General features: G+C 45.1%; 1 protein-coding gene across 4 annotated transcripts in view; it reads left to right on the forward strand.

Moving 5' to 3' along the window:
- Positions 1-18,297, forward strand: part of LOC126473954 (protein pigeon) — a 500,491-nt gene that overhangs the window by 187,571 nt on the left and 294,623 nt on the right. For all 4 annotated transcript variants that reach the window (XM_050101320.1, XM_050101319.1, XM_050101322.1 and 1 more), the window contains exon 6: positions 13,979-14,188. In XM_050101320.1, the coding sequence (XP_049957277.1) occupies positions 13,979-14,188 (210 nt within the window). The remainder of the gene's footprint in view (positions 1-13,978; positions 14,189-18,297) is intronic.

Consider the following 18,297-nt stretch of genomic DNA (forward strand, 5'->3'; position numbering starts at 1 on the left):
TAGAATTTTTCAACAGTTACATCGTCAACTTTGTGAAACAGGTACGTTCGACGTCAACAGACATGACGCTGGTCGATTAAGAGCTGTACGCACTCCAAGACTGGAAGAACGCATCTTGAACATAGTGGCTGATAGACCCGAGTCAAGCACAAGAACTGTTGCGCGTGACGTACATGTGAGTCATCAGACTGTATGCAGAGTGTTAAATGAAAATCGCTTACACCCCTTCCATTTTCAAAAAGTACAAGCATTGAATCCGGCAGATTATCCTCTTCGCGTGAACTTCTGCCAGTGGTTGTTGCAGCAATGTGCGTTGCAGCCGGATTTCGTAGGTCATGTGCTATTTACAGATGAAGCGACATTTTCACGCGAGGGTGTCTTTAATGCGCACAATTCCCATGTGTGGGCAACAGATAATCCACATGCAACGCGTCCACATGCGTATCAACAACGTTTCGGTATTAATGTGTGGGCTGGTATTGTGAACGACTTTTTGATTGGGCCATACTTACTACCCACGCAACTCTGTGGCGAAAGCTATCTTATTTTTCTGCAAGAAGTGTTACCAGAACTGCTGCAAGATGTTCCGCTCGCCATTCGTAACCGCATGTGGTTTCAGCACGATGGAGCGCCAGCACACTTCAGCACTGCTGTACGGAATTACCTGAATGCCACGTTTGGTGCTAGATGGATTGGGCGTGGTGGACCAGTCCCTTGGCCACCCCGATCTCCTGATTTCTCTTGCCTCGATTACTTTTTATGGGGACATCTTAAGAGTCTTGTTTATGAGACTCCAGTTGACTCAGATGAGGATCTCGTTGCTCGCATATCTGTAGCTGCTGCAGGTGTGCGTGAAATACCAGGCATCTTTGAACGTGTACGCCAATCGCTGCACCGACGCTGTCAAGCATGTATCGCTCATGGTGGACGCAATTTTGAACACTTACTGTAAACATGACACTTGTCAACAACGATTTCAATAAAATCTTTCGTTTTCCTTTCGGCCGTTATTTCCCCTGTTTACGCCTCACCGCGTCACCTGGGACTATACATTCCTATACAATATATCCTTGTTACAATGTCCTGCACCTACCATTAAAGTTTGTACCATGAATTCGGGACCACCCTGTATATTTTAGTTCTTCCACAGATCACAAATTATGCAATAACAATGACAAGAAGTATATTATCCTTAAAAATAAAATCTAAAGTGAGTTCTTGAGCAATTTAACAAGTAATTGGCTTTTCTATAGAAAAGCCCAAATGCTTGATGGAACACGTATTCAGCCAGGGATCCATGAAATGTTTGGTGCACAGCAGTGAAATTTATAATCATGCTTGTCAGAAATATTCAGCTGCTGTGTTTTAAGCTGTGCTCTTAGGACCCTGCCTAACCACACCCTCAGAAAGAAGACCAAAAATTTTTGAGGACCAGTATTATATGTGAAAGCTTAGCTTTTCTTGTAGCTATACTGTATGTGTATTAATTTAAACCATTAACTTTTCCTATTTGTGTCTTCATGCTACTTAACAATGATGTTGCTATTGGTTGATTACATCACGTGTCCTATGCTCTGGATATCTGCTGGCATTGGCTGGTGAGATCACATGACATGCCCCCCTGCGGGTTCGGGGGTTAGAATAGGCCCGCGGTATTCCTGCCTGTCGTAAGAGGCGACTCAAAGGAGTCTCACATGTTTTGGCCTTCTGTGATGGTCCCCTCTCGGGTTTGACCTCCATCTTTCTAAATTCTTCCGAAGAGCGAGCCAATTGGGGAAGGGCGCCTTACATGGTGCGCTGTATCCGTTGTGCAATTAGACCTTTGGCCGGCTTTCTCGTCATTGCAATGGTGTCCCGCTCGTTTTCAATCTCTTGGGCGAGGATATGTCCCTGAGTGTGATTACCACGCTGCACTCTGCAGTGTTTCTCTTAACTGCGACGACGACCTTGGAGATTTTTGCACCTAAGATCCAGCACGGTAGCCAGTCCGTTGTGGTGGGGCTGCCATGTACCCTCTTGGTTGTAGCCCCCTGACAACACAGGGATCGCTCTACTGATGCCTGCGCCGTTAACTCCCCACATCTGCCGAGGAGTAGATGCCTATCCTCCTGGGGTATCGGGACTCCCGGCAACGGCCATACTGCCAGGTGGCCTTTGCTGTGGCTGGGTGGCGCCCGTGGGGAGGGCCCTTGGTCGGAGTAGGTGGCATCAGGGCGGATGACCCGCAATGAAGCGTGGTACATCATCTCTCGCTGGCGGCCAGCCGCCAGCAGTCTCTAAGCGTTCTCGGGCTCAATTTAATGCTCAGAAGTACGATCCGAAAACGTTCCCCTCCCTGGCCACGCCGTGGGAAGAGCGTAAGTCTCAGGATGGCACGAGAGCTGATGGGGAGTCTTTTCTCTCCACAAAGCCTCAGTTCTTCGTCGAGCATTTAGAGGACAAGTTTGGGGAGGTGGAGGGCTTGTCTAAAATGCGCTCTGGGTCAGTACTGATACAAACGGCATCCTCCGCCCAGTCACGCAGGTTACTTGCTTGTGACAAGTTGGGGGATGTTACCGTTACTATTACACCACATAAGAGTTTAAATATGGTCCAGGGTGTTATTTTCCATAGGGACCTCCTTTTGCAGTCTGATGACGAGCTGCGCGCCAACTTAGAACATAGAGGTGTTCATTTCATCCGGCGCCTTCATCGGGGTCCGAGGGACAATCAGGTTGCTACCGGTGCCTTCATCTTGGCCTTCGAGGGTGATACGTTATCGGAAAAGGTCAAGGTGATGGTTTACCGATGTGACGTCAAGCCCTATATCCCTCCCCCGATGCGGTGCTTCAAGTGCTGGAAGTTCGGCCATATGTTGTCCTGCTGCACTTTCAGCCTCACATGTCGAGATTGCGGACGCCCATCTCATCCCGATACTCCATGTGCCCCGCCTCCCATCTGCGTCAACTGCGGGGAGCACCATTCACCTTGCTCGCCAGACTGCAGAATATTACAGAAAGAGCGCAAAATCATGGAATATAAGACCCTGGACCGACTGACTTATACTGAGGCCAAAAGGAAATACGACCGATTACATCCAGTGAGAATGACATCTTCCTACGCCGCTGCTACAACACCTGTGCTCGCCCCATCAGTTTCGCGACTTCCGGCCGCATCGACGAGTGGTACAACTCCTCCTGCCCCCTTGCCAGTGGGGGGCTCTACCCACCGGGTTGCTCCTGTGCCGCCTACCTCAGGAGCAACACCATCCCCTCCATCGGGGACGTCGGTCCCCGCTTCTAAGCCGGAGAAGTGTCCAACTTCTTCGGCTTCTCACGCTCGCAAGGGGTCCCTTGGGTCCCTCCCTTCCCAGGTTTCCACCAGCGGGAAGGCTGACTACCGACAGTGGCGTAAGTGCCCACAATCAGCTGGTCGAAGGCCTTCACGATCCTCCTCCGTCCCGGAGACTGAATCGGTGAAGCCCTCCCAGCCACTTAAACCCAAGGAACAGCGTGAGAAATCAAAGAAGAAGAGCTCTAAGCCCAAGGAACTGGCGGTGGCAGCCACCCCACCGCAACCTTCCAGCTCTGCTTCTGAGGACGAGGTGGAGATTCTGGCGTCCGCTGAGGACCTCGATCTCGCCGGTCCCTCAGACGCCATGATTAGCACTAGCGCAGGTGCTCAATCGGAGGCAACAGGTGACCCAGCGGCGTAATCTGCCTCCCCAGTCCCTTCACGCCTTTGCCATCCATCGCCAATACCATCCTCCAGTGGAACTGCAGCGGTTTCTTCCACCATCTAGCTGAGCTCCGCCAACTTATCAGCCTTCATCCTTTCCTTTGCATTGCTCTGCAGGAAACTTGGTTTCCAGCAATGCGAACCCCCGCCCTCCGTGGCTATCGGGGTTATTTTAAGAACCGGGCAATTTATGAAAGGGTGTCTAGTGGTGTCTGCATATATGTCCTTAACTCTCTTCACAACGAGTTTGTACCTCTACAAACAGCTTTAGAGGCTGTCCCTGTTTGGGTGTGGACGCCACAGGCTATTACCGTCTGCAGTATTTACCTTCCACCGGATGGTGCTGTCGCGCAGCATGTCCTGGCTGCTCTAATCGCCCAACTGCCGCCACCTTTCTTGTTGCTGGGCGATTTCAATGCCCACAACCCTCTATGGGGTGGGACTGTCTCCGATGACCGCGGTAGTGCCGTGGAGCATTTGTTGGCTCAGCTCGACCTTAGCCTCTTGAACACCGGTGCTCCCACGCATTTCAGTGTGGCCCATGGCTCGTTCTCAGCCATCGATCTCTCTCTTTGCACCCCCGGACTTGTCCCATCCCTCCACTGGAGAGTGCATCCTGACCTGTGTGGTAGTGACCATTTTCCCATCTATTTGTCACTGCCCCAGTGTCATTCTTCTGGGCGCCTGCCCCGCTGGACTCTCCACAGGGCTGACTGGCCGAGTTTTACTTCCACGGCAACTGTTGAGTCTCCCCCACAGGGTGACATTGACGAGGTGGTCTGTGTCTTAACCACGTCAATCATTTCGGCGGCCGAGGCTGCCATCCCCCGCTCTTCTGGACTCCCTCGGAGGAAGGCTGTACCCTGGTGGTCGCCGGAGATTGCTGAGGCTATTCGGGACTGTAGGCGGGCCCTCCAGCGTCATAGGCGGCACCCGTCTCTCGAGACCCTCATCGCCTTTAAGAGGCTCCGTGCCTTCGCCCGTCGTCTTATTACACGGCGTAAGCAGGAATGCTGGGAGCGGTATGTCTCATCCTGGGGCTCCCGTGTCTCCCCCTCGCTCGTGTGGTCCCGGATACGGCGGCTTTATGGACACCAGACCCCTATGGGTGTCCCTGGGATCTCCTTGGACGGCGCTGTCTGCACGGACGCTGCCGCCATTGCTGAACACCTTGCTGCGCACTTTGCTAAGAGCTCTGTGACTGCTACTTATCCCCCCGCCTTTCGCTCTCTCAAGGAGCGAGCAGAGCAGACGCCGTTATCATTCCGCACGCGTCGTTCTGAAAAATACAATGCTCTTTTCAGCGAGAGGGAATTCCTCGCTGCCCTCGCCGATTGCCCTGATACAGCACCAGGACCGGACTGCATCCACGCACAGATGCTGAAGCATCTCTCCAGGGACTGCCAAAGACACATCCTCACCATCTTTAACCGCATCTGGAGCGAGGGCGTGTTCCCGTCGCAATGGCGAGAGGGTCTTATTGTCCCCATCTTGAAGCCCGGTGCGGACCCACTGGCAGTGGACAGCTATCGTCCCATTACCCTCACCAACGTTTTGTGCAAATTGCTCGAACCTATGGTGGGGCGGCGTTTGTGTTGGGTCCTTCAGTCGCGCGGTCTCCTCACTCCATCCCAGGGTGGCTTCCGTCGGGGCCGGTCTGCCACGGACAATTTGGTGCGGCTGGAATCTGCTATTCGTATGGCCTTTGCCCGACGTCAGCATCTCGTTGCTGTATTTTTCGATCTGCGGAAGGCGTATGACACCACATGGAGGCATCACATCCTCGCCACGTTGTATGAGTGGGGTCTTCATGGTCGACTCCCGGCTTTTCTTCAAACCTTTTTATTGCGCCGCTCTTTCCGGGTGCAAGTCGGTGCCGCCTCTAGTTCATCTTATGTGCAGGAAAATGGGGTCCCGCAGGGCTCGGTGTTGAGCGTCTCCTTATTTCTAGTGGCCATTAATGGTCTGGCTGCAGCCGTGGGGTCGTCGGTGTCTCCTTCTTTGTATGCCGACGACTTCTGCATCTCATTTAGCTCCACGACTACGGGAGTCGCCGAACGCAGGCTGCAAGTCGCCATTCGCAAGGCAGCATCGTGGGCTCTGACTCATGGTTTTCAGTTCTCTGCCGCCGAGACTCGAGTTATGCACTTCTGCAGGTGTCGGACGGTCCACCCTCATCCTGACCTTTACCTCGACGGCCACCTGCTTGAAGTGGTGGACACTTGCCGCTTCTTGGGACTCGTGTTTGATGCCCGGCTCACATGGGTTCCTCATATTACTCAGCTGAAGCAAAAATGCTGGCGGCACCTCAACGCCCTCCGCTGCCTTAGCCACACGTCTTGGGGTGCAGATCGCTGCACGCTGCTGCGATTGTACAGAGCCCTTGTGCAGTCCCAGCTTGATTATGGGAGCCTGGCCTATGGGTTTGCATCACCCTCAGTGTTGAAGTTGTTAGACCCCATACACCACTGTGGGGTTCGGCTTGCAACTGGCGCTTTTCGTACCAGCCCCGTGGATAGTCTCCTGATGGAGGACGGGGTTCCCCCACTGCGGATTCGCTGCCATCGACTGGTCACCGACTATGCTGTCCACGTGCATTGCTCGCCAGGCCATCCCAATCATCGCCTGCTTTTCCCTGCCAAGGTCCTCCATCTGCCCGAACGGCGACCTAGGTCTGGGCTTTCAATGGCTCTCCGCGTCCAATCCCTGCTGTCGGAATTGGGGTCATTCCCTCTTCTGCCTCCCTTCCGGGTCCGTGCACCTACGCCTCCCTGGTGTTTGTCCCGGCCGTCCGTCCGTCTGGACTTGGCACAGGGACCCAAGGACTCGGTTCCACCTGTGGCCCTCCGTCGCCGTTTTCTTGCGCTCCTCACCTCATTTTCGGACTGTGAGACTGTCTACACTGATGGTTCCCTGGTTGATGGTCGCACTGCCTACGCTTTTGCTCACGCTGGCCATGTTGAGCAGCGCTCCTTGCCGGCTGGCTGCAGTATTTTTACTGCAGAGCTGGTGGCCATATTGCGCGCTCTTGAGCATATGCGTTTCTGCTCAGGTAGGTCCATCGTCATCTGCAGTGACTCCCTGAGCAGCCTTCAGGCCATCGATCGCTGCTATCCCTCTTCTCCTCTGGTGTCCTCTATTCAGGAGTCTGTTTCCGCCATTGCCCGTTCTGGTCGTTCGGTGGTCTTGGTTTGGACGCCAGGTCACGTTGGCATCCTGGGGAACGAACGGGTTGACAGGCTGGCCAAAGGGGCGATCGACGCCCCAGCTTTGGAGATCGGCCTCACGGCTCGCGATCAGCAGCTGGTGTTGCGCCGTAAGGTGCTTGGGATGTGGTCTGCTGAGTGGGGAGGCATGACAGCGCCTAATAAACTGTGGGCTGTCAAGGAGACGACCGATGTGTGGCGCTCCTCCCTGCGGTCTTCTCGCAGGGACTCTGTTATCCTGTGTCGGCTCCGCATCGGCCATACATACCTGACGCACGGCCATCTTTTGCGTCAGGAGGATCCCCCCCCTGTGTCGGTGTGGGTCCCGGCTGAAGGTCGCCCACATTTTATTGGAGTGTCCCCGACTGCGCACCCTCCGGCAGTCTTTTAATCTCCCGGGCACCTTGCCTTTGATTTTATGTGACGATGCCTCCATGGCTGACAATGTTTTACATTTTATCCGTGCTAGTCCTTTTTATGGATCCATTTAGGGGGGTCCTGCACCTTTCCGTTTCTGTGTCTTTTGTCCTCGCGTCTCTCCATATTTGTTGCTGTTTTGGTGTGTCGTCGGATGGTTGACTCTTTCCCTTGAACTTAATTGACAAAAGGAGAAAATGCAAAAATGCAGTAAATGAAGTAGGCAAAAAGGAATACAGACGTCTCAAAAATGAGATTGACAGGAAGTGCAAAATGACTAAGCAAGGATGGCTAGAGGACAAATGTAAGGATGTAGAGGCTTATCTCACTAGGGGTAAGATAGATACTGCCTACAGGAAAATTAAAGAGACCTTTGGACAAAAGCGAACAACTTGTATGAATATCAAGAGCTCAGATGGAAACCCAGTTCTAAGCAAAGAAGTGAAAGCAGGAAGGTGGAAGGAGTATATAGAGGGCCTATAGAAGGGCGATGTACTTGACGATGAAGATGAAATGGGAGACACGGTATTGCGTGAAGAGTTTGACAGAGCACTGAAAGACCTGAGTCGAAACAAGGCCCCGGGGGTAGACAACATTCCATTAGAACTACTGATGGCCTTGGGAGAGCCAGTCCTGACAAAACTCTACCATCTGGTGAGCAAAATGTATGAGACAGGCGAAATACCCTCAGACTTCAAGAGGAATATAATAATTCCAATCCCAAAGAAAGCAGGTGTTGACAGATGTGAAAATTACCGAACTATCTGTTTTATAAGTCACAGCTGCAAAACACTAATGCAAATTCTATTACACACTAATGGAAAAACTGGTAGAAGCCGACCTCGGGGAACATCAGTTTGGATTCTGTAGAAATGTTGGAACACGTGAGGCAATACTGACCCTACGACTTATCTTAGAAGCTAGATTAAGGAAGGGCAAACCTACGTGTCTAGCATTTGTAGACTTAGAGAAAGCTTTTGACAATGTTGACTGGAATAATCTCTTTCAAATTCTGAAGGTGGCAGGGGTAAAATACAGGGAGCGAAAGGCTATTTACAATTGGTACAGAAAGCAGATGGCAGTTATAAGAGTCGAGGGGCATGAAAGGGAAGCAGTGGTTGGGAAGGGAGTGAGACAGGGTTGTAGCCTCTCCCCTATGTTATTCAATCTGTATATTGAGCAAGCAGTAAAGGAAACAAAAGAAAAATTTGGAGTAGGTATTAAAATCCATGGAGAAGAAATAAAAACTTTTAGGTTCACCGATGACATTGTAATTCTGTCAGAGGCAGCAAAGGACTTGGAAGAGCAGTTGAACGGAATGGACAGTGTCTTGAAAGGAGGATATGAGATGAACATCAACTAAAGCAAAACGAGGATAATGGACTGTAGTCGAAATAAGTCAGGTGTTGCTGAGGGAATTAGACTAGGAAATGAGACACTTAAAGTAGTAAAGGAGTTTTGCTATTTGGGGAGCAAAATAAATGATGATGGTTGAAGTAGAGAGGATATAAAATGTAGACTGGCAATGGCAAGGAAAGCGTTTCTGAAGAAGAGGAATTTAACATCGAGTATAGATTTAAGTGTCAGGAAGTCGTTTCTGAAAGTATTTGTATATAGTGTAGCCATGTATGGAAGTGAAACGTGGACGATAAATAGTTTGGACAAGAAGAGAATAGAAGCTTTCGAAATGTGGTGCTACAGAAGAATGCTGAAGATTAGATGGGTAGATCACGTAACTAATGATGAAGTATTGAGTAGAATTGGGGAGAAGAGGAGTTTGTGGCACAACTTGACAAAAAGAAGGGACCGGTTAGTAGGACATATTCTGAGGCATCAAGGGATCACAATTTAGCATTGGAGGGCAGCGTGGAGGGTAAAAATCGTAGAGGGAGACCAAGAGATGAATACACTAAGCAGATTCAGAAGGTTGTGGGTTGCAGTAAGTACTGGGAGATGAAGAAACTTGCACAAGGTAAGGTAGCATGGAGAGCTGCATCAAACCAGTCTCAGGACTGAAGACCACAACAACCTGTTTATACCTTTGTGATACAAAAATACACAGTGTAAATGTTGTCATGCATCAAAGATCTTTTCAAAAAGCATTGCTTTTTTGGTGGATTTTATTTCCTAAAGTGCCAGGATGTTCCATGTCAATATGTATAACCTTCACCATGCAAAGAATTGCTGTTTTACAGCTCGGAGGGGAAGTATATTGTCACTTGACAAGGAGAACAATGTGCTTTCACCAAGGTGTAATCTATGTTCACGTGGAAAAAAGAGTAGTTTTAACAGGGAAATCCAGGAAAAATTCAGTTTTTTGTTCCCCCCCCCCATGCTTCCCCTCAATCCACGTATATACCCTGAAAGGCATCAATGAAATATATTTTGCTACAACCAAAATCTGCAGGATAAATAGAAACTAGGAGGGTGTTTCAGCTGACATAAAAAAATTCTAGTATTGATTAATTACCATTAGAGTTCCAGAAAAGCACTATCTTTTTATTAACAAAGATAAATGTGAAAATTATTGAATGATCAACCAATCTGATGGTGCTTGTAAACTGTAAGAATAATATACAGAAGAACATAAAGAAAAATTTGAAGAGGTCATGGATGAAGATTAATTGTTTCAGAAAAACAAAATGTGTCTGTGAAGTAATTCAGGCTTGGTGCTTATCAAGGAAAGAAAAGATAAAATCAATAAGGAATCATTCCTAATGTTTTTAGACCAAAAGAAAGCTTTCAGCGATGTAAGGTGGAACAACATATGATCAGTTATAAAATGAGAGGTAGATTATAAAAAAGTGATAGTCTATAAATATGAAAATGTGTAATGAAAGATGGATATCAAGAAACACAAATTTTTGTTAAGGATGGTAAGAAAGAGGATTTTTATATATTATCATTGTTATTTAACTTGTACATTGAAACGCAGTGAGAGATGGGAAATAAAATCTCAGAAAAGCGGTAAAAATACAGGAGCAACAGACAGATATGCTAAGGTTTGCAAATGATGTAGCCCTTCTGACAAGAGCTCCTGTATGATAGTCGGGTGGGGGGGGGGGGGGGGAGGTAGACTGATGGGAATGGAGTCTTTTTAATATAAGTTGCCCAGTGTGTGACATCAGCTGAAAAGACTGGCAACTTGGTGGCCGATCTTGCTCATGTGGGTATTCCCAGCTGTTAGTGCCATACGATGAATCATTTCTTTTCATTTTGGAAGACAAATGGTGAGTTGTAGATAGCTGTTAAAAAGTTCCAGTTCAGATCCTGTTGTCCTTTTACTAAAATACTAGGCCACAGTAAGCATACTTTTTAAAAAAGAATACACATTATCGGAAGAAAAACACTTGATTACACTATATATTTTTTTCTTTCCCTGACAGCTTGGGGAGTGCCCTTGCCATCTGGGCAAAAGAAGTCACTTACAAGACCTGCTGAAAGGATTGATCTGTATATTCATGTAGAATAAGAGCTAAGAATAAAAAAGCTAAGAAAAAGATGGTGCTGAGTAGTGGGAAGGTAAACTGTCATTTGCTTAATTTTGAAATTGATCATAACACACTAGCCCAACAAGTGAAAGAACTCTCCTACCTAGGCAGTAAGATTAAACAGTGTGGCTGAAGCAACGAAGATATCAGGAATAGACTGGTGTAGTGGAAAAACCTTTCTTTCGTAAAAGAACACTAGTGATAGCAAATGTTGATGTGGAATGGGCTAAATAATTTTTCAATGTGCGTATCTGAAGCACAGAATTGAATTTAGCTTAAATATTGTTCTTGGGAAATTCAGAGTAGAAGGAACTGGAAATGGGCTGCTATTGAAAAATCTTGAAAATTAAGTGGACAGATGAACCAAATGAAGAGCTACTAAGATGCAATAGGCTAAAAATGAGTCTGTGGGAAACCCTTACCAAAAGAAGGGCCAGTTATTGGAAATAAACTTGGTGCTGGAAGGATCAGTGGAGAGTAACAAATTATTGAGGTAGACAAAGACTAGGATATACGATATAAATTACAGGGCATGTCGCGCATAACCCTCACATACAGAAGAAGACAGTTATAACAATAAAGAATGCCAAGTCATGGAGGACAGCATCAGAGCTGTCATTTATTTTGTTTCTACAGACAGGATAATTAAAAGGAACAAGTAATAAATGTAACTGAGAGAAAAATGTAGTGAAACTACAGGTGCATGTAACGTTGAAGAACAACTTGTGAGATCACAGGAATGTAAATTATACTCAAAATATCTAAGTACAGAGATAGATGAATTGGTTAGTGAAGTAACATCTCTGTATGCTTTGTTAGTGAGGCAGTTGACAAATTCGTCAATCTTTTTAACTTGTTGTTGTTGTTGTTGTCTTCAGTCCTGAGACTGGTTTGATGCAGCTCTCCATGCTGCTCAATCCTGTGCAAGCTTCTTCATCTTCCAGTGCTTACTGCAACCTACATCCTTCTGAATCTGCTTAGTGTATTCATCTCTTGGTCTCCCTCTATGATTTTTACCCTCCACGCTGCCCTCCAATGCTAAACTTGTGATCCCTTGATGCCTCAGAACATGTCCTACTAACTGATCCCTTCTTCTTGTCAAGTTGTGCCACAAACTCCTCTTCTCCCCAATTCTGTTCAATATCTCCTCATTAGTTATGTGATCTACCCATCTAATCTTCAGCATTCTTCTGTAGCACCACATTTCAAAAGCTTCTATTCTCTTCTTGTACAAACTATTTATCGTCCATGTTTCACTTCCATACATGGCTACACTCCATACAAATACTTTCAGAAACGACTTCCTGACACTTAAATCTATACACGATATTAACAAATTTCTCTTCTTCAGAAACGCTTTCCTTGCCATTGCCAGTCTACATTTCATATCCTCTCTACTTCGACCATCATCATTTATTTTGCTCCCCAAATAGCAAAACTCCTTTACTAATTTAAGTGTCTCATTTCCTAATCTAATTCCCTCAGCATCACCCGACTTAATTCGACTACATTCCATTATCCTCGTTTTGCTTTTGTTGATGTTCGTCTTATACCCTCCTTTCATGACACTGTCCATTCCGTTCAACTGCTCTTCCAAGTCCTTTGCTGTCTCTGACAGAATTACAATGTCATCGGCGAATCTCAAAGTTTTTATTTCTTCTCCATGGATTTTAATACCTACTCCGAACTTTTCTTTTGTGTCCTTTACTGCTTGCTCAATATACAGATAAAATACCATCGGGGAGAGGCTACAATCCTGTCTCACTCCCTTCCCAACCACTGCTTCCCTTTCATGTCCCTCGACTCTTATAACTGCCATCTGCTTTCTGTACCAATTGTAAATAGCCTTTCGCTCCCTGTATTTTACCCCCGCCATCTTCAGAATTTGAAAGAGTGTATTCCAGTGAATATTGTCAAAAGCTTTCCCTAAGTCTACAAATGCTAGAAACGTAAGTTTGCCTATTTGATTTTGTATTTATAGCCCTGTATTCACCTGACCAAAAGTCTTGTGCCTCCTGCCACCGAACTTCACTAATTCCCACTATATTTAACTTTAACCTATCCATTTCCCTTTTTAAATTTTCTGACCTACCTGCCCAATTAAGGGATCTGACATTCCACGCTCCGATCCGTAGAACGGCAGTTTTCTTTCTTCTGATAACGACGTCTTCTTGAGTAGTCCCCACCCGGAGATCCGAATGGGGGACTATTTTACGCAAGAGGACACCATCATCATTGAATCATACAGTCAAGCTGCATGCCCTCGGAAAAAATTACGGCTGTAGTTTCCCTTTGCTTTCAGCCGTTCGCAGTACCAGCACAGCAATGCCGTTTTGGTTAGTGTTACAAGGCCAGATCAGTCAATCATCCCGACTGTTGCCCCTGCAACTACTGAAAAAGCTGCTGCCCCTATTCAGGAACCACATGTTTGTCTGGCCTCTCAACAGATACCCCTCCGTAGTGGTTGCACCTACGGTACGGCCATCTGTATCGCTGAGGCATGCAAGCCTCCCCACCAACGGCAAGGTCCGTGGTTCATGGGGTTCTTTTTAAGTTCAGCCTCCTATTTATCACTTGCACCTGTGCCAGCAGCCATAAAGAGGGCTCAAGTGTTGGTATCTGATTACAGATCACAATACTTGCCATCAGCCCCTCAACACTATAAAGCTAGTGCATAAATCAGCCACCACCATGTGCCACTGTTGTATGTGGTATTTCTGACTTGCTTTCATGAAGCCTTGAGGTAAAAGTACTGAACTGGTGAAACGAAAAAATACTTTCTCTAAAGCAGTATTTGACACACCTGATGGATCTGTTGTGTTACCCATCCTCACAAGTGTCACATTATGTAGAGACGGTGTTAACAGCAATATGAGAGAAAAAGTATGCAGAGAGAGAGACAGAGAGAGAGAGAGAGAGAGAGAGAGAGAGAGAGAGAGAGAGAGAGAGTGGGGGGGGGGGGGGGGGGGAGATGCACTAGCTCCCTTACTGACTAAATTAAAATAATTTGTTTGTATGTCATATAACTAATATCTAGAAGTGCATATTTATATATAATTTCGTTGAAAAACTTCACTATTAAATATTGTAGTCCTCCTTCATGTTTAGACTTCTTTTACATGCTGTTATGATTGTATTTTTTCACAGACATTAAATGGAGATCCACCTTATGAGTCTATAGTAAAAACATTCTGTTGGGCTCAGTGGGACTGTGTACACCAGTCACTTTATTACATTCACTACCGAAAACCACAAATCAGTGTTGAAGGGGAAGAAAAAGAAGAAAATCAAGAGGAAGAGATGTCGCCCACTCTGTCATGCTTGCAATTCCATGATGAAATGCCACATGAGACGGTGGTAAGTGTTTCAGTAAAAGTAGAAGTATGGATAAGAGGAATTACTGAAACGTGGCTGTCAGTACTTTTGTGCTCACTGCCTTACAGTAATGTACCAAGCTCAAAACAATTTTTTAAAATTTAATAATGAATTAGTTTTCAGTGCCTGCTCACAGACTACTGAAAGATTGTTCCGCACACCATTGTTTTAGTAAGGAGAGAGAGTTATCAATAGTTTCATGCTGTTAATGCTAATTCTTGCCCTTTTCCCTCGCCATTTCCTATTCTTTCCTTTTGCACTTTCTGTTGCCTTTCCTGATCTAATTGAAAGGTTATTGACTTGTTAATTTTGTACAATGTCTTCATTGCATTTCATTTGGTGAATGAAGAGGCTGGCAAAATTTTGTATAAACAAGCTGATATTGCCTATATTTAAATTACTATTGATGAAGAAATTGAAGAAATGTATGATGAGATAAAAGAAATTATTCAGGTAGTGAAGGGAGGTGAAAATTTAATAGTCATGGGTGACTGGAATTCGAGAGTAGGAAAAGGGACAGAAGGAAACATAGTAGGTGAATATGGATTGGGGCTACGAAATGAAAGAGGAAGCTGCCTGGTAGAGTTTTGCACAGAGCATAACTTAATCATAGCTAACACTTGGTTCAAGAATCATGAAAGAAGGTTGTATACATGAAAGAATCCTGGAGATACTAGAAGGTATCAGACAGATTATATAATGGTAAGACAGAGATTTAGGAACCAGGTTTTAGATTGTAAGACATTTCCAGGGGTAGATGTGGACTCTGACCACAATCTATTGGTTATGAACTGTAGATTAAAACTGAAGAAATTGCAAAAAGGTGGGAATTTAAGGAGATGGGACCTGGATGAACTGAAAGAACCACAGGTTGTACAGAGTTTCAGGGAGAGCATAAGGGAACAATTGACAGGAATGGTGGAAATAAGTACAGTAGAAGAAGAATGGGTAGCTCTGAGGAATGAAGTAGTGAAGGCAGCAGAGGATCAAGTAGGTAAAAAGACGAGGGCTAGTAGAAATCCTTGGGTAACAGAAGAAATATTGAACTTAATTGACGAAAGGAGAAAATACAAAAATGCAGTAAATGAAGCAGGCCAAAAGGAATACAGACGTCTCAAAAATGAGATTGACAGGAAGTGTAAAATGGCTAAGCAGGGATGGCTAGAGGACAAATGTAAGGATGTAGAGGCTTATCTCACTAGGGGTAAGATAGATACTGCCTACAGGAAAATTAAAGAGACCTTTGGAGAAGAGAGAACCACTTGTATGAATATCAAGAGCTCACATGGAAACCCAGTTCTAAGCAAAGAAGGGAAAGCAGAGAGGTGGAAGGAGTATAATAGAGGGTCTATACAAGGGCGATGTACTTGAGGACAATATTATGGAAATGGAAGAGGACGTAGATGAAGATGAAATGGGAGATACAATATTGCGTGAAGAGTTTGACAGAGCACTGAAAGACCTGAGTCGAAACAAGGCCCTGGGAGTAGACAACATTCCATTAGAACTACTGATCTCTTTGGGAGAGCCAGTCTTGACAAAACTCTACCATCTGGTGAGCAAGATGTATGAGACAGGCGAAATACCCACAGACTTCAAGAAGAATATAATAATTCCAATCCCAAAGAAAACAGGTGTTGACAGATGTGAAAATTACCGAACTATCAGTTTAATAAGTCACAGCTGCAAAATACTAACGCGAATTCTTTACAGACGAATGGAAAAACTGGTAGAAGCGGACCTCGGGGAAGATCAGTTTGGATTCCGTAGAAATGTAGGAACACGTGAAGCAATACTAACCTTACGACTTATCTTAGAAGAAAGATTAAGAAAAGGCAAACCTTAGTTTCTAGCATTTGTAGACTTAGAGAAAGCTTTTGACAACGTTAACTGGAATACTCTCTTTCAAATTCTGAAGGTGGCAGGGGTAAAATATAGGGAGCGAAAGGCTATTTACAATTTGTACAGAAACCAGATGGCAGTTATAAGAGTCGAGGGGTATGAGAGGGAAGCAGTGGTTGGGAGAGAAGTGAGACATGGTTGTAGCCTCTCCCCGATGTTATTAAATCTGTATATTGAGCAAGCAGTAAAGGAAACAAAAGAAAAATTCGGAGTAGGTATTAAAATCCATGGAGAAGAAGTAGAAACTTTGTGGTTCACCGATGACATTGTAATTCTGTCAGAGACAGCAAAGGACTTGGAAGAGCAGTTGAACGGAATGGACAGTGTCTTGAAAGGAGGATATAAGATGAACATCAACAAAAGCAAAACGAGGATAATGGACTGTAGTCGAAATAAGTCAGGTGTTGCTGAGGGAATTAGACTAGGAAATGAGACACTTAAAGTAGTAAAGGAGTTTTGCTATTTGGGGAGCAAAATAAATGATGATGGTCGAAGTAGAGAGGATATAAAATGTAGACTGGCAATGGCAAGGAAAGCGTTTCTGAAGAAGAGAAATTTGTTAACATCGAGTATAGATTTAAGTGTCAGGAAGTCGTTTCTGAAAGTATTTGTATGGAGTGTAGCCATGTATGGAAGTGAAACATGGACGATAAATAGTTTGTACAAGAAGAGAATAGAAGCTTTTGAAATGTGGTGCTACAGAAGAATGCTGAAGGTTAGATGGGTCGATCACATAACTAATGAAGAGGTATTGAATAGAATTGGGGAGAAGAGGAGTTTGTGGCACACCTTGACAAAAAGGAGGGACCGGTTAGTAGGACATGTTCTGAGGCATCAAGGGATCACAAATTTAGCATTGGAGGGCAGTGTGGAGGGTAAAAATCGTAGAGGGAGACCAAGAGATGAATATACTAAGCAGATTCAGAAGGATGTGGGTCGCAGTAAGTACTGGGAGATGAAGAAGCTTGCACAGGATAGGGTAGCATGGAGAGCTGCATCAAACCAGTCTCAGGACTGAAGACCACAACAACAAACATTGATGTACATTTTTTTCACATGCATACAGATGTTGATCAGACTGCAGTTTACATTTTTAGTTGCTCTTGACAAAATTAGGTCACTAACCTACATAGTCTCCACGGAATCTTCTTATTTATATGTGCGGCACTTTATAATAACACTAATATGGCAATTTCATGATATCCGTCAGATTATGATTATGTTTTAGTGATGACTGGCTGTCAATATTTGATCCTAAATGAGACTGCTTTTTGGTGACTTACTTCAACTCTGTCCTAGCATTGATTCAGCACATCTGACTGGCTCTACTTTGGCTTGGTCATGACCGACTGAAATATTATCCTTTGTGCAAATTAAAAACTAATGTAGAAAAGTCTTAAAGAAAGGTTAAATACAGATCAGCAATATATTTACTAATAATAGAAAAGGCAAGAATTTTAGGCAACACTTACACACATTTGGAAGTGAAATTATTTTATTTAACATTTGGCCAAAAAGTATTCCTTAAGTGGCCTATACTTGTCTCCTAGGGATGAAATGTACAGTACTGCCAAGGAACACAGATGAAAGTAAAAGTGACACACTACCACTGGTAGTGACGATGACAGATGAGGGTGGACAAATATGAAGGGGGAGACTTTAGAGAAAGGAGGACCGACTCAGTGTGGTTCCTCCACCTTTATTAGTCCTTATCCTTGGTTCTCACTGCATCTGGTTGTGTCTCTTTCTGGGGTCTGACTGACTTGCACCCCCTTTTTTAATGTTCATTGACCTATCCATCTCCTCTCTTCAATGAAGAAACTATTAATTCGGAAACCTAGATAGTGTGTTACTTTTGTGTGTGCCTATGGAATGTACTACACATTTTGCTGTCTGAAGGCACATACTAACAGCAAATCTCTCATAGCTTATTAGTTTTCTCGAATTTATTTCCCTTTGTTACAATTATTCTTCAAAGGAATCTGGTAATGAGTTGTGTTTTTACAAGTGGATTATTTGGTGCACAAATTTTACTTTCATTTTCTATGAAAGCCCATTGAGATTATTCTAGCACCCAAAATCTTATATTTAAGACAATTCATTAACTAACATGTTTTCTCAGTAAAATTTTGTATTTTTAGATACAGAAAAATCAGTGCTACAAAATGGTAATGCTGTTTTGTCAAAGG

Source organism: Schistocerca serialis, chromosome 4 (genome assembly GCF_023864345.2).
Source record: "Schistocerca serialis cubense isolate TAMUIC-IGC-003099 chromosome 4, iqSchSeri2.2, whole genome shotgun sequence".
NCBI classification, from domain to species: Eukaryota; Metazoa; Arthropoda; class Insecta; order Orthoptera; family Acrididae; genus Schistocerca; species Schistocerca serialis.